The 17,835-nt window shown below is 35.0% G+C and overlaps 1 protein-coding gene across 1 annotated transcript; it reads right to left on the bottom strand.

Moving 5' to 3' along the window:
• Window positions 1-4,305: 4,305 nt before the first annotated feature.
• LOC126603692 (uncharacterized) lies at window positions 4,306-17,602 on the bottom strand. The gene is made up of 4 exons (XM_050270644.1): window positions 17,314-17,602; window positions 16,595-16,889; window positions 8,585-8,721; window positions 4,306-4,563 (listed from the first exon to the last, which is right to left on the bottom strand). Exons 1-4 carry the CDS (start codon window positions 17,593-17,595, stop codon window positions 4,306-4,308), a joined length of 972 nt encoding a protein of 323 aa, XP_050126601.1. The 5' UTR covers window positions 17,596-17,602.
• Window positions 17,603-17,835: the final 233 nt, after the last annotated feature.

The following is a 17,835-nucleotide window of genomic DNA, read 5'->3' as shown; positions in this document are numbered from 1 at the left end:
TACCTGTATATATGTTTGTTTGTTATTCGCCAAATTAGGTATAAATAACAGACTTTATATATATATATATATGATTTTGTGGGTTTGTATAGTTCATCTTTTCAGGTTAGAACTAAGACCAAGAAAACAACTAAAAGGCCCATCCGACGGTTGAACAAATTTGATCCAAACCATGATGGCGCTCCAAGAGATGAGCACTTTTTTTATTATTTAATTATATTTTTCACAAGAAGACAGTACAAAGTTTATTGGCTTCCATTTCACAATGTGAATTTATGACTTTAAAAAAAAAAAAAAGTTCACGGCCTATATTCTTTTCTTTTTTAAGTTATTATTATTAAGAAGAATGAGAAATGTTCGAAACTATTACAAAAATTTATGAAGTAGGAGAATTTCGAACCCATGGACTGGTGTGTGAAAACTCAACACCCTATCCACTAGAATATTGGACTACATGCTCTTATATTCATTCTTGTAAGGAATTAATTGCACTGGTGGGTACAACATTTCTCTTTAATTCACTATATTTTGTGTTCAAATCTCTTTCCTCCCCTTAGTTTAGTTTAGAATAATAATATCGCTTGTAATAGAATAAAATAAAAACTATAATATATCTCAAGTATGAAAAATAGAATAATTTTTTTTAGAGCAACTTCACCCATCCATGAGTTGCCATGACAACAAGGCTCCCAAGTACCTCATGAATCCCAGAGTCTTTTTCCACCCATGCAACTGTTGATCCAGATTCAGCCCGACTAGTAGCCCAGACATATATATCTACCGGGGTGATGACAACTTTTAAATAAGTGCATTAAGACAATTATTATTCCCTTTCTCCACGTAACACCAAAAAAAGACATGATGGGTGTGAATGCTATTATAATAGTTTTATAAATTTCGAAACAAATATTGGTTAAATAATGCATTTAATCAGCAAGTTTAAATGGAATACTGTCGCACAAATTTTCTTTTAATAAGATGGATATTTTAGATAATCTTAGTCTATAGAAAAGGGATGCACTAAAGCGCAAGTGGCTTGCATAGATGACCAATTGACCTAATCTATATATCATCTCATGTATATTAAACTGGCCTAACCGCAGCGCACTCTAATTTATATATTATTTAACACCTCATAATTGTTTCTTCATAAACATTTATTTTTAACCACTTAACTTACAAAGTTTTTATGGTATATTTGGTATGCTGAATGAGATTGGACCTTAGAGATTGACTGAAACATGTAAATAAGAGACTCAGAACTCATGTATAAGGATGGATTATTCATAACTCACCATGTATAGTCATGTTTATCTTATATTTTAACACAATAAGTAATAAACTAGAGTCAATTCATTTTCATTGATCACACCTTCTCTCAACCAGCCCACCAAATGGACTTAGGACAATTCATCATGGGCTGGAAAATGCAACACAAGCACTTCAAGAGCTCAATTTGAGGAAAACAAATCCTCTCATATGTTAATCATGATCTAATTCATTTTTTAGTTGCGTTAAGTTTTTCTTGTGCCATTCTCTCATTACGAACTAAGCTGGTGTTTTTTAATGTTTTAAAGTATTGAGTTTGAAGTGTTATTTTCTAAGGTGTAATGTTATGAATGACTTATATTGAAAACTAAAAGCCAAACAAAGTGTGAAAAAAAGAAGAAGTAGTTTTTAGATTTTGAAAAGTAGATACCAAAATGTAAAATGCTCCAGATGGAAATTGGAATCAAATTGCATGCCTAGCATATGCCTTTCTCATTCTCGAAAAGGCCAGAAAAGGGAGCCAATTGGAATTGGCAATCCAGTTCAAGGTTGACGAGGTCTCCCTTTTCTTGCTAAGCTTGATAAATGTCATCAGCCCAATGAACTCAACTTTAGTTCTTTTTGTTTGGTGCCAAAATTGATCACCACCCAGAATCATATATTTGTAACAGATGTAGTACAGTGGTGCAAATGCAATTTTTTAATCCCATTTTTGCTATTTTAAGGTCTTTAAATGTTTATGTATGATCGTTAGATTGTGAATGTATTAAATAGCAATTCATCAAAGCAAAGCCGGTTTCATGTTACGAGTATGAAATTTGCATAACCTAGTGAATGATTTAGTACAAATAACATTCGAAAATATTGTGGGATAATGATCTCCTTTTATAGAAGAGAGTTTCTAGCTTTGTTTTGACATTGACACGTGTCGTGTTGTGATTAGCTTCTAATGTTGACACGTGTCGCGCTATGATTGGCTTCTGATGTCGACACGTGTCGCGCTGTGATTGGCCTCCTGGTTGGAGGGAAACTCTTCTGGGTCCTTGACGGTATAACGTTGACCGGTGCTTAGTAGTTTCGGGATTGGTCAAATATGGTACAAACAAAATTTATTGGATTGCATTTCACAATGTCACTTTTTGACTATAAAAGAAAAATATTCAGAGACTTATATTCATTTACTTAAGAACCTTAAACCTACCAATTTCCATGAGATTTAACCTTCAACTTTAACTATAATATTCTTGCACGAAGGTGATTGCAGTTGCACTGGTGGATAGAATGTAACATCCCACATCAACTAACGGAGATGAGGTGATATGCCTTATATGTACATGTCCACCTCTATATAGCACGAGACTTTTTGGGAATTCACTGATTTCGGGTTCCATCGGAATTTTGAAGTTAAGCAAGTTCGGGAGAGAGCAATTATAGGATGGGTGACCCGCTGGGAAGTTCTCTGGGATGTGACAGAATGGTATCAGAGCCACTCTGCCATGTGGTTCGAGTGTGCCGACGAGGATGTCGGGCCCCTAAGGAGGGTGAATTGTAATATCCCACATCAACCAATAGAGAGGGGGTGATGTGCATTATATGTATATGTCTACTTCCATATAGCACGAGGCTTTTTGGGAACTCATTGGTTTCGAGTTCCATCGGAACTTCGAAGTTAAGCGAGTTCGGGCGAGAGCAATCCTAGAATGGGTGACCCACTGGGAAGTTCTCACGTGAGTTCCCATAAACAAAACCGTAAGGGCGTGGTCAGGGCCCAAAGCAAACAATATCGTGTTACGGTGGAGTTAAGATTAGAATGTGACATGGAACATTTCTCTTCAATTTACTACATTCTGTGTTCATATTCTTTTTCTCTTTTTAGTCTAGTTTAAAATAATAATATAGCTTGGAAAGAAAAATAACCATAATATTTGTAAAGTATTAAAAAAAAAGAATAAGCAACTTCATCCATCCATGATTTGACATGACAAAGGTTATAAAACACCACTTGAGCCCCAAAATCTTTCTCTGCCCATGTAACTGGTGGGCCAGATTCAGGCCGACTAGGACCCCGGTCATATACTATCCTGGATCAGGATCATCTGTTGAGCAAATGGTGAGGATCCTCAAGATCAGGCTCATTGGGTTGTTTAAATTTTATTCAACGGCTACAAACAGGGGGTCCCTCTAAAAGTTATAATAATTGTAACTGTTGGTTAAAATTTAAACGGTCCGATGAGCCTAGTCATGAAGATCCTCACCATTTGCTCAGGAGAGGATCCTGATCCTATTGCCTAAGCCCCTACCAGGTATATGACAACTCTTACATGAGTTGAGTGATACAAAGATGACTACGATTTGCCCTTCTTGCATGATGGATAAGTGCAAGGGGCGCGCATAAATGGCCAGATGACGCACATATTAAACTGGCTTAACCCCATTGCTCTCTAAATTATATTCAATTAAAATAAATTATAATACAAACTTATACACCAAAAGTAATCTAACACTTAAGGTCATTTGATAACTATATTTTTAGTTTTCATTTTAAAAAAATATTTGAAAACTTGTTTATTAACGTTTTCATTTTTTGAAATATTTTTATCTGAAACTATGTATTAGTTTTATTTTAAATTAAAAACTGAAATAGGTTACTAAACAAATTTCCACTTGAAACAAAAAAAAAAACAGTTGAAAAGATCGGTCGTCAAACACCTCTTAATTGTTTATGAATAAAAATTTATTCTTAACTAACCCCTTAAATTTCAAATTCCTTAGAGCAGTTCCATCGTGGTGTTTAGCCCGGTGGATTGGTGACGGAACAGGGCCAAATAGCCCGGCCGACTTGCCCCAGTGTGTGCCAACCCGAGAGAGAGGCCTGGCACAAGTTGCCAGCTCGAGAGCCCAAAGGCAAGCTGACGCAAGGCTGACGTTGCCTAGACGTCAGCCACTTTTTTTATTTTTTTTCTATTAGGCCTCGAACTCCTCCAACATCGCGCCGATCTCATGCACTATCCCCATCCTCTCCCCTTCCAGTAGTGGTCACGGCGGAGGAGGAGAAGGAGCTGACGGAGGATTCAGAGCATACGATTCCGGCGTCTGCGATGTGAGAGACGAAGACTGTGCAGTGGAGGACGTGGCGGTGGAGGAGAAGAAGGGGAGGGAAGGATAAGTAGCAAAGTAGTTGTTGGTGAGTAGGAAGAGGGAGAGGAGGGCAATGGACGTAATTTTGATGCAAGTTAGAGTCTTTAGCATGTCGGTGCGGTGGCCGTGACGGTCGTCATGATCGAATTTGATTTTCTCTGGAATGCGAAGGAAATATCAAGAAAATTTTGAAGGGAAAACACATGATGGGTGTTAATGGAAATTAAGTAATTTAATTAATTAAAATTAAATGGAAAATTAAATAATTACCGAGTGTACTTTACGAAATTACAAATCTTATCTGAAATTACAAATAAAATTATTTTGTATTATTTTATAAATAAAAAAATAGTAATATTTTATTATCAAATGTCAGGACTATTTAGTGTAGATGTGAAGATGTAAAATACGGTTATTGTTCATTAAAGACATTTAATGTTCACTTAATGGATAGTATAGTGGATAGCCCTACGAGACCTCCACCACGCTGGAACTGCTCTTATATAGTTCCTTTGTAGTAAATTATTTTGACCAACTTTCGGCTGTTCAAGACTCTCAATCGGCCTGGGTCCCCTTCGTTAGTTTAATCCCAGTCCAAAAATATGGTTAATGTTCACAAGTCGCAATCGTAAAATTTGAAAAATTGTTTAACAATTAATTAATTAATTAAACTCGTTTATTTTTTGGAGCATTTTTGCTCACCATAAACTATGGTGTATGCTCACCATATATCTAATCAATTGACACATGTCATTTCACTTAACTCCAGTTTAACTTTCACATTAAATGTTAGTTTTTGAATTTGAAAAAAATAAACCAAGATTAAGTGAAATGACACGTGTCAATTGATTAGGTGTATGATGAGCATACACCATAGTTTATGGTGGTGAGCAAAAATGCTCCCTTTATTTTCTCACCTCTGTCATCCTATCAACAAACTGGTTTATGACAACATAAGATGTAAACAAGCTGAATAAAAATTAAAGATGAATTTTGTAACACCAATTATTTGATAAAGGTAAATTACCACAGAATGATTTAGTGGTTGGAAATAAATGACAAATTTTATTTGAATCCATTTAACTTCTTTCTACATCAAACTTACTCTCTGCACCCATATTATTATTAACTAAACTATCAATATATCTTTAAACCCAAATTTAATACCTAAACTACCCTTACAAACTCAATTTAATATGTAAATTTATCCTTAGACCCATTTAGAAAACAAAAACTTTAAATCGCTGTTATGCAATTCATTCAAAGTGTGCATTATCTGAATTAGATCCCATTGTTCAACCCTTTGCCGCTTCACTCACTCCCATTGCCACAATAATTAAACTCTACTCCATAACTCAAAATCATTTTATAAATACACACACATTAGTAATAATAATTATATAAAGACAAATTATATAGAACGATTACTGTCTAGTTTGTAATGTTTATTAAGCTAGCCCCCTCATCTTTTGAAGATGTTAACTGCTATTTTTTATTCTTCTAGAAAGTGAGTAGAAGCGGGTTAAGGCCGGCAAGAGCGATTTCTCTAGCTGTTGAGATCTGTCCTCGGTTTTAACCTCATTGACATTGTTTTGGTAGAAGAGAGAGTGATGATTTTAAGGTTGCAGGGAGTAGGAAAGGGTGATTTTATGCTTGTCCAATTTCTTAAATCCAAGTTCTTTATTCCTGATTCCCCAATTCAAATGAGCCTCATACCCTCAGTTGTCTTTAGAATCAACAGTGGGTTTATTAATAAATTTTAGTTTTATTATTAATTTCACCTTGTATTTGATGGTAATTATGCAATAGAATAAAAAAAAACAATTCACATTTAAAATTTAAATTGGGTGTAGAGAGAGGTTATATGAGTTCAAATAAAATTTCCTGAAATAAATTTAAGATCCATATCTCACACGACACGTTTTGGGTTAGATTCATGGTGCTTGTGGATCACACAGTGGTTGTCAGAGAATGCTGAAATGCTTCGGTGAGTCTTTTTGGCCCTTAAAAAGATGGACAGTCATGACAAGACCACTAGCTTATTCTTTTTTTTTCTTTTTTTTTAACTTAATAAAAAACAACCCAGCCACAAAATAAACTGATCATATCATTCTATGCGCCCTTGAGCCATTTATCTGAGAGAGAATCCTCGCCGGATCCTTTTTGTGAGGATTTTGGGGATACTCCAATCATATACGTTAATCGTTTATCATATATCGTGCGGTCATTTTTCGTCAGATACTGTTTATATTCAATTTTAAATAAAAAAAATTACAATGATTTCTGACCGCACGATATACGATGAACTGATGTGATTTGAGGATCCCAAAGAGGATCCGGCAAGGATCCTCACTCCATTTATCTTTTCATGAATTTTAGTGGATTCAATTATTACGTTTAAACCCCTAATACCATGGTCTGGTGGTATTCTTCTTCACTTGTAAGTGAGAGGTCTTAGGTTCGAATCTCGTGGATGGAGAATTTGAAACCAAATTAGGTTGCTCATTGTGTGGCTTAACTGAACTTCCCCTCCCCATAATGTATATCGTTGTACTAAAAAAAAAATTATGTTTAAGGCTTTTTAATTAAATGATTTCTGAATTGGCATAACTCCTCATTTTGGGCTCTGGATGTTTAAGATCGATAAAATTGGTCCCTGACATTGTCCACTATCAATCATTTTGGTCTTTTCGTGAAAAGTCATCATTAAATTAGGATAAAATGACAAAAATACCTTCAACTTTTGTCAAATTATTTTAGTCTATTGTTTATTAAATTGAGATTGTTTTTTTCATTTTGGTCCTTATGTATCAGAATTTTGCACGGTAGGACTAAAATGATTGATTGTGAACAAGCTCAATGCCTATTTCTATATATTTCAAATTTCAGAAACCAAAATAAGAAGTTATGTCAATCTCAGAGACCATTTTAGTTAATAAACCTATATTTATTTTTTGGTGAAATAACATTTGAATAAACTAGAACTTAGAAGAGAAAATTGGAATTTTGTTTTGTATTTGTAATTTTTAAGGGTGGTACTATTTACACACTCATTTTTTACTCACACACAATTGAAGGTCAACAAACAAAAATTAACAAACGACCAATCGAAAAGATTCTAGATCTTTCTTGGGTTTAGGTATTGTTCCTCTAATAATTGTAGTACCAAATATTTCTTGACAAGCTCTAATATGATTAGTTTTATAAGGAAGCATTTTTTGTAAAATACAAACAACATCAAGTCCCACAAGAGCCCAAACTTCCATTTCTCCTACCTGTTGTTGTCCCCCTTGCCTTGCCCTTCCTCTAAGAGTTTGTTGTGTAAGAGCAACTCCACCCATGGAGCCTTCCCCCCTGACAATCCACTATTGAATCCACCTCATTGAACAGTAACTGCCTTTAATGAATAGTAGTTGCCATTAATGAACAGTAATTGTTATTTGCATCTCCACCCTTAGAGCCCTCCCCCCTGACAATAGGTAATAAAATATTAGTTTTTGTTTGTTTGTTTAAATAATACAAAATAAAATTATTTGTAATTTCGGATAAGATTTTTTAAATCGTTCTCGTTGCGCCACGTGTCATTTTATAAAAAAAATAATTATTTAGCGATGAAGTTCGATATGATTTTTATCCAATGTCATCGTGCCACGTGTCGTTATCTTTTGAGAATCTTTGACGATAGATTTCGACCAGATTTTAACTCGTTCAAAATTGTGCCACGTGTCATTATCCAATACGATCGTGCCACGTGTCATTATCTTTTCAGAATCTTTGAGGATAGATTTCGATCAGATTTTTAATGAATGACGACATGCCACGTGGCCTCATCTACAATCCGATCCTTTCTGAATCGTCCATATAATCCACCATCCATCCTCACAAATCTCACACCAATTTTCTCAACATCTCTATCTCATTATTCATAGTTTCTGCTTCTTCTTCACCATCCATCCTTACAATGTCTTCTTCTTCATCAAAGATGATGTGGGAAATCGATCAGCAAGAGGAAGAATTGTTTAACCAATCTGAAGGAATGTTCAACCTTCAGATAGCTGAAAATGAGATGGAAGAGGATGAGGAGCGTAGAATGAGAGATGACGAAACAAGAATGGCCAGAGCCTCACATTCCCGTCGAGTCAGCTTGAAATGCTTGTTGAATATCTGCAGCTTTTACCTCATCTCTAGCCTTTTCAGCCTCATATTTCGCCAATTCCCGCGTCAACATCAATTCACCTTGACGAGTAAGTTCTTGCATGTACTTTCCATAATCATTCTTGGAAGCACTCCCTTTCCTCTTTGAAGCCTTCTTACCTTGATGCCTAATTAGATAACGAGTCGACCCCGACGCTTGTTCAGGAATTGGCGTTTCTTCTCCATCTTCTTCATCAACATAGGAGCCATGATCGGGTGTAGAGTGTGGAGGTGTGCTATGTACAAAGGTGTTGTGTAGAGGGATGTTGTTCATGCATACTTCTGGACCAACAGGCACAACTTTGAATTTAGGACAATCTTTAACAATATTCCAACATTCCCACCGGTTGAATGATTTGTTTCTTGATTTGATTTTGGCAACATACCATGCTTGTGCTTGAAGTTGCTACAAATAATAATAATGAAATTATTAGGTAACAAATAAATAATACAAACAAATAATAATAATGAAATTATTAGGTAACAAATAAATAATACAAACAAATAATAATAATGAAATTAGGTCACAAATAAATAATGCAAACAAATAATAATAATAATGAAATTAGGTAACAAATAAATAATACAAATAAATAATAATAATGAAATTATTAGGTAACAAATAAATAATACAAACAAATAATAATAATGAAATTATTAGGTAACAAATAAATAATACAAACAAATAATAATAATGAAATTAGGTCACAAATAAATAATGCAAACAAATAATAATAATAATGAAATTAGGTAACAAATAAATAAAACAAATAAATAATAATAATGAAATTAGGTAACAAACAAATAATACAAATAAATAATAATAATGAAATTATTAGGTAACAAATAAATAATACAAACAAATAATAATAATGAAGTTAGGTCACAAATAAATAATGCAAACAAATAATAATAATAGTGAAATTAAGTAACAAATAAATAATACAAACAAATAATTATAATCAAATTAGGTAACAAAATAATAATACAAACAAATGATTATAATATATTCTTACCTCATCCGCATAATTTGCCCCACTTCGAACATTACTACTAGCTTGTGTCAAGGCATCTCTCCACGTACTAAAGGAATGACTAAGTATTTTCCAACGACTGGACATCGATTCTTTGGTTCTTTTCTCACTCATTTGCTCAAGAAATTTGGTATGAATTAAACTCCACATTTCTCGCAATTGCATCTCATTACCCATAAGGGAATTATGAGTAACTTCAACCCAGCTAGTGCACAACGCAACATCTTCAAGAAGCGACCAATTCGTACCTGCATTAGTAGTCATTTTGTGGAAAAAAATTGGATTGAAACTTTGAGAGAAAGATAGAAATTTGATTGAAAGTAGTTGAGAAAATATGAAATTGTGGTGTAAGGTAGATGGAGAAGAAGTGGTATTTATAGAAAAGTAAAAACAATTTTTTACAATTTTTTTTCAGATTTTTTACAATTTTTTCAGATTTTTTCCATTTTTTTAATTTTTATTCAAATAATTAATCTCTACTGTTGGATTTTAAAAATTTTGAATTTCAACACTCCAGATTGTGCCACGTGTCACAACGGTAATTTTTCTTAATTTTAAAACTATTTTTTCTTTATTTATAAAGCATATTAATATCGACCGTTGATCTCAGATCGAACGGTTGATATTAAATAAGATTTTTTATATTTTTTTTACCGTTGAGATCCAATGGTCCAAATTAAAGAGTTGTTGAGATCGGACGGACCGTGGGAAGCCACGTGGCTTCCCAACGGTAACTGAGACCACTGACTGCTTTTCTGAAAAGCTGTCGGGCGACGCGCCCCTACGCGCGGGTGGGGTGCACTCGCCTGACAGAAAAAAAAATAAAAAAAGGGTTTAGAGCTCTGGCTCACGGGCTCTCAAAAGTTGACAGGCCTTCTGCTCGGGCCTTCTCACCAGCTCGGGCTCTTCAAGGCTGGAGTTGATTCATAGGGCCTCGGGCCCTTTCCTCTCCCCTGTCCCCCGGGCAACTCCCATGGCTGGAGCTGCTCTAATAAGTGCATAATTTCCACTGGAATGTCCATGTATTTTATCGACGATCGAATAAATTGAAGATAATTGAACAAAATTAACAAGAGTGGTGGAAGATAAAAAAAAAAAATACATGTGAACATGTGTTCATGGCAGTTCTTTTTTTCTTTTTTTTTTAAAAAAAATTGTTTCAGTTCAAGTTTGATATAAGCAACATTCTATTCTAAACTAATTTCAAATTCGAGTGCACCAACGGGATTTAAAAGCTCATCTGCTCTTAGCTAATATATATAGAACCCCGTCTGCTCTAGCTAATATGTATAAAATCATGACTAAAAATAAACATCAACAAATTCCTCATCCACCGTAATTTCAATTCAATGAGATTTAATCTCAAAAAAAAAAAAAAATGGAATAAAAAAAGAACCGCAGTATTTTTGCTCCTTTCCAATAATAATATCCAAAATCTCTTTTGCGTACATTTTGCTATAGCATTAATAATAATCAAACAGAGAAAAGAATAAATTCATTGGTATCAGAACCAGCACCCGCTGCCTTGGCACCGAAACAACGCATCTGAGCCGTCACAACATCGCCGCCTCCGGAACTGATGTCGCCGCCGCTGTGAAGATTGTGGTGCCCGTGGTGGTGGTGGTCTTCATGGCTGGGCGGGGGAGGATGGTAGTACATGCGGCTGGTCTGGGGGCAATGAGAATAAGATCTGGCGACGATTCTGACTCCTTGGTCCAAAATCTCCACCAGCTTTATCCCCATATCTTCCTCCCTCTCTCTCTAAAATCAATCAATTCTATACAGTATATCTGTTTCTCTCTCTACTTTCTCCCTCTAAAATGAAAAATGAAGAAAATGGAGAAGAGAGAGTAGGAAGGAAGGAAAACTGAAATTAGGGTTTGGGATTCAGAAAACGTCCCAAACGTTGCAGCCCATAAAATTTCGAAGAAAGAGATTTGTGAACTTCTCTGACGGCAGAGATGTTCGTCTGCCTTTGTTTATATAGTTGCTGCCTCTCCCTTCACGTTTACCCTGCCCTAATTTTTTATTTATTTATTTTTAAATTTTGTTTTTTGTATATTAGGTGCTTCGTTTGCCTTTCCCTTCCATACTTTTGCCTGTCTGTCGGGTTTATTCGGGCGCTTCGTTGGGCCTTGACTCATACTTTGCGTATTGGTCCTTTCTTCGCTACGTATTTGCATCTCAATCCCTTCGTTTATTGAATATTTTACTGTAACCATTATTTCGTATGGAATTTTATCATACTTTTGTAATTCTTAGTACTAGTTGTGTTACGAATACAAAACGAATGTAGTACCAGGTGGAATTAGTTGGTCATGACTCATGTGAATTTTATTCACGTTAATTTTTCACAAATGAATAAGTATAAAATAAAATCAAAGGAAAGAATGTAACGAGAATTGTATTAATATCATAAAGTTTGTTTTGTACGCTCCTAAAATGTAGGTAATGCTCATTGTCCAATTAATAATCGTTAGATTAATATAAATTATGAGATTCTGTTTGAATCAATTAAACCAATGAGGTATTAAGTAAGACCCCCACTTTAGAGTGGTGAGCAACACCCCTGTTTTAAGGGGGTGAGCAAAAAATGCATTATATTTGATTGCTTACATCAACAATAATACAGTTGGATCTAATAAATTATTGAATACTGAACATGAACACTTCAAAACGAGACAAATTGCAAATAGGTTGAGTCTAGAGGAATATTCTTAATTGTTAAAGATTAACTTAACTCACAAGTTGGGTTTAGAGGAATATATATTCTTCAAAAGAAAGTAGGTTGAGTCTAAAACTCTATTCACATAGTTGTAAATCGATAATTAATTATAAGTTATCTCTTTTCACACGTTATTTTTTATATGTGAAACAAGATGATTATAATTTTTTTTTCGAAATTCATATTGAAATATGAAATAATATTTCATGTCATGTCAACGGCCGGATCAAAAATCCAATGAATACATGATTACAATTAAGTTGGACAGTAACTAAATCTCAATTAATAAAATACTAAATATTGTACGAAGAACATAGACGTTATTATAGTACCCTCTCCCATCTAAATTATTAATTTAATCAAGTCCCATGTTCTCAATTAAAATACATTTTTATTCAATTGTCTACATACATACACTGCTACAATTTTCCCGAATTGAAAAACAAAATATTGAAAGGGGCCAACTCTACAATCAAATAAGTAGACAAGACAAATATATAAATATAAGAAACTATCAGGGCCTTTTGTGCAATAAAGATAATTTATAAAAGCGTGTTCAGTTTTCCACCACAGCTTCCGAATATACCGGGAAACGCGTCAAGACTGACTGAGCGTCTAAATATGCGTGACAAGTTCGCCGCGGCTGTAACAAACGGTTACAATTTTTCACACCAACGCTTTCTTTAAGCCCACTCCTCGCTTGTCTCACTTATCTTGCTTTACTGGCAATGTCCTCCATTTACGCCTTTTAATTTTGAGTTTAATTACTGTTTTGCCTTCGTCATCCTTAATTTTGTGTCTTATGAATCATGATTAGTATTTCTTACTTATTTTTTGGTAAATTATATAAACATTTCGACAATTAAAAGTTTTATTCCGAGGGGTGTGCTTCGTGAGTTTAGGATTAAGTTTAACCTCGCAATGGAACCAATCATTTTAATGCTATGCAAACCACTATATTAAGGGAATTGATCGATTAATCTGAGATATTATTGTCCTACATGTGGTCTAATATCCTAACGAGTCCAATATTTAGTGGATAGGTATTGAGTTTTTACCCAACGTCCTGAATTCAGAACTCTTCACTTTCTTAAATTGTTGTAACAGTTTCAAATTCTCTATTTTTCTTAATAATAATAAATTATAAATCATGACTAAGTAAAAAGCTTGATTTGATACTCGCTGATTGTGACTGGTGACAGAAAAAGAATGCCCAACCTCACAACCTCAAGGTCCTCAACCACATAATTCATAAGAGCAACTCCACCCATGGAGCCTTTCCCCCTGGCAATCCACTATTGAATCCACCCTTTTGAACAGTAACTGCCTTTAATGAATAGTAACTGCCATTAATGAACAGTAATTGTCATTTGCATCTCCACCCTTGGAGCCTTCCCCCTGGCAATATGCAATAAAATATTAGTTTTTTTTGTTTGTTTAAATAATACAAAATAAAATTATTTGTAATTTCGGATAAGATTTTTTAAATCGTTCTCGTTGCGCCACGTGTCTTTTTATAAAAAAAACAATTATTTAGCGATGGATTTCGATAAGATTTTTATCAAATGTCATCGTGCCACGTGTCGTTATCTTTTGAGAATCTTTGACGATAGATTTTGATCAGATTTTAACTCGTTCAAAATTGCGCCACGTGTCATTATCCGAAAATATAATTATTGGAGATCGATTTCGATAAGATTTTTATCCAATACGATCGTGCCACGTGTCATTATCTTTTCAGAATCTTTGAGGATAGATTTCGATCAGATTTTTAACGAATGACGGCATGCCACGTGGCCTTATCTACAATCCAATCCTTTCTGAATCGTCCATATAATCCACCATCCATCCTCACAAATCTCACACCAATTTTCTCAACATCTCTATCTCATTATTCATAGTTTCCGCTTCTTCTTCACCATCCATCATTACAATGTCTTCTTCTTCATCAAGGATGATGTGGGAAATCGATCAGCAAGAGGAAGAATTGTTTAACCAATCTGAAGGAATGTTCAACCTTCAGATAGCCGAAAATGAGATGGAAGAGGATGATGAGCGTAGAAGGAGAGATGACGAAACAAGAATGGCCAGAGCCTCACATTCCTGTCGAGTCATCCAGACTGTTGCTCAGATATGCAGGCCCAACCGTTCAAGAAACCTTGATAGAAGCAGGCAACGACGGGGTGAAGAGCTGTTGGACGATTACTTTGTCCATAACAGTGCATTTCCTGATACGTACTTCAGACGCCGTTTTAGAATGGAACGACATTTGTTCAACAGAATCATGACTGATGTTTGCAACCATGATTCTTACTTTGTGCAAAAGCAGGATGCTTGTGGTGTTATGGGTTTCCTGCCTGAGCAAAAAATCACTGCTGCGTTGCGGATGCTTGCGTATGGAGCATCTGCAGACCAAGTGGATGAGATAACGAGGATGGGGAAATCAACCATTCTTGAGGCCCTGATGAGGTTTTGCGGAGCAGTCGAATCTTTGTACACCACAGAGTACCTTCGAAAACCTACTTGCTGGGACTTGCAAAGGCTTCTGAAGAAGGGCGATATGCGAGGTTTTCCTGGGATGATAGGAAGCATCGATTGTATGCACTGGACGTGGAAAAACTGTCCAAGTGCATGGCAAGGCGCATATGGGGACAAAAAAGGATCAAAATCTATCATTTTGGAGGCAGTGGCATCTTTTGATACATGTATATGGCACGCCTTTTTCGGGGTTCCGGGGGCTCAAAATGATCTCAACGTCCTTGCCCAATCCCCAGTGTTCAACGACGTCCTGCAAGGAAAGGCACCAAAAGTCACGTACGTAGTCAACGGACGTAGGTACGAAGGGGCATACTACCTAGCTGACGGCATTTACCCACGGTGGGAAACATTTGTCAAAACAGTGCCTCGTCCGCGAAGTGCAAAGGAAAAACACTTTGCAAGCTGTCAAGAGGGGTGCAGGAAGGATGTGGAGCGTTGTTTTGGTATCCTTCAAGCTCGTTGGGCGATCGTCAGGGGTGCTGCCAGAATGTTCGATGTAGAGTCACTTCGATCCATCATGATGACGTGCGTCATTCTTCACAACATGATTGTGGAAGATGAGTTCGATTATGATGCGGTTGATGAATATGAGCCAGAAGCAGACACGATGAACAATTCAAGAACACGGATATATTGTGCGCATGATGCCACCGAAGAACCCGTGCAACACGATCCGTTAGAAAGGGATGGACGTTACAATGAAATGGTCATTCAACGATATACTGCACTTCAAAGGTCATCTATGCACATTGATCGGCAAATTGACTTGATAGAGCACCAGTGGGCATTGAAACAAGCTGAAGATACTTAAGTTTATTTAGTATGTTTGTTTGTATTTGGTGTGTTTATGTAATTTTATTTGGTGTGTTTTTTGTAGTGAGTTTTTTATTATTTCGTATGTTTATGTAATTTTATTTGGTGTGAATTATTTGGTATGTTTATGTAATTTTATTTGGTGTGTTTTTTGTAGTGAGTTTTTCATTATTTCGTATGTTTATGTAATTTTATTTGGTGTGAATTATTTGGTATGTTTATGTAATTTTATTTGGTGTGTTTTTTGTAGTGAGTTTTTTATTATTTGGATAAATATATTACGAAATTAAATACATGTACTCTCACTTTTAATAAAGTACTAACTTCAATAAAATGGAAACAACATAAATAATAAATTACATAAGTACCCTATTCCGATTACATGGAAACAACATAAATAATAAATTACAACCCAAAGTGATTGGAAAACTATGGGCTCTGATTACAAAAGTACCCTATTCCTCACCACTTAACCACTCTGTGGTGCTAGGATCATCTTGTCTTGTTGTGCTAGGACCATCTTGTCTTGATCTCGCTTCTCTTGCACGCCTCCTTTGCACCGCATCCGCTTTCTCCGACTGCCAAAAATATTTAGAATTTGGAGACATCCCTTCTAAACGCATGGTCATAATGTCACGATCTCGTTGTGCAATTCTTTCTTGTCTAAGCAACTCCCTTTCTTGCCTAAGTAGATCTCTTTCCATCTGTTCAGCTTGAAATGCTTGTTGAATAGCTGCAGCTTTTACCTTATCTCTAGCCTTGTCAGCCTCATATTTCGCCAATTCCCGCGCCAACGTCAATTCACCTTGACGAGCAAGTTCTTGCATGTACTTTCCATAATCATTCTTGAAAACACTCCCTTTCCTCTTTGAAGCCTTCTTACCTAGAGGCCTAATTGGATAACGGGTCGACCCCGACGCTTGTTCAGGAATGGGCGTTTCAGGCACATCTTCTCCATCTTCTTCATCAACATGGGAGCCATGATCGGGTGTAGAGTGTGGAGGGGTGCTGTGTACAAAGGTGCTGTGTAGAGGGATGCTGTTCATGCATACTTCTGGACCAACAGGCACAACTTTGAATTTAGGACAATCTTTAACAATATTCCAACATTCCCACCGGGTGAATGATTTGTTTCTTGATTTGATTTTGGCACCATACCATGCTTGTGCTTGAAGTTGCTACAAATAATAATATTGAGACTATTAGGTAACAAATAAATAATAATAATAATGAAATTAGGTAACAAATAAATAATACAAACAAATAATAATAATGAAATTAGGTCACAAATAAATAATACAAATAAATAATAATAATGACATTATTAGGTAACAAATAAATAATAATAATGACATTATTAGGTAACAAATAAATAATACAAACAAATAATAATAATGAAATTATTAGGTAACAAATAAATAATACAAACAAATAATAATAATGAAATTAGGTCACAAATAAATAATACAAATAAATAATAATAATGAAATTATTAGGTAACAAATAAATAATACAAACAAATAATAATAATGAAATTAGGTCACAAATAATAATAATAATGAAATTAGGTAACAAATAAATAATACAAACAAATAATCTTACCTCATCCGCATAATTTGTCCCACTTCGAACATTACTACTAGCTTGTGTCAAGGCATCTCTCCACGTACTAAAGGAATGGCAAAGTATTTTCCAACGATTGGACATCGATTCTTTGGTTCTTTTCCCACTCATTTGCTCAAGAAATTTGGTATGAATTAAACTCCACATTTCTCGCAACTGCATCTCATTACCCGTAAGGGAATTATGAGTAACTTCAACCCAGCTAGTGCACAACGCAACATCTTCAAGAAGCGACCAATTCGTACCTGCATCAGTAGTCATTTTGTGGAAAAAAAAAATGGATGGAAACTTTGAGAGAAAGATAAGAATTTGATTGAAAGTGGTTGAGAAAATATGAAATTGTGGTGTAAGGTAGATGGAGAAGAAGTGGTATTTATAGAAAAGTAAAAACAATTTTTTACAATTTTTTTTTCAGATTTTTAAAAAAAAATTTCGGATTTTTTCCATTTTTTAAAAAAAAAAATTTCCAATAATTAATTTCTGCCGTTGGATTTAAAAAAA

Source organism: Malus sylvestris, chromosome 2 (genome assembly GCF_916048215.2).
Source record: "Malus sylvestris chromosome 2, drMalSylv7.2, whole genome shotgun sequence".
Lineage (NCBI taxonomy): Eukaryota > Viridiplantae > Streptophyta > Magnoliopsida > Rosales > Rosaceae > Malus > Malus sylvestris.
This window is presented reverse-complemented; position numbering and strand designations above follow the sequence as displayed.

Bases quoted from the DNA above. Each gene is read 5' to 3' on its own strand.
- LOC126603692 (XM_050270644.1), bottom strand. From the start codon at position 17,595: ATGACTACTGATGCAGGTACGAATTGGTCGCTTCTTGAAGATGTTGCG. The intron at 16,890-17,313 runs GTAAGATTATTT...TATTATTTGTAG, and splicing joins GGACAAATTATGCGGATGAG to CAACTTCAAGCACAAGCATG. The intron at 8,722-16,594 runs GTAAGAAGGCTT...TTAGGCATCAAG, and splicing joins TTATCCAATTAGGCCTCTAG to GTAAGAAGGCTTCAAAGAGG.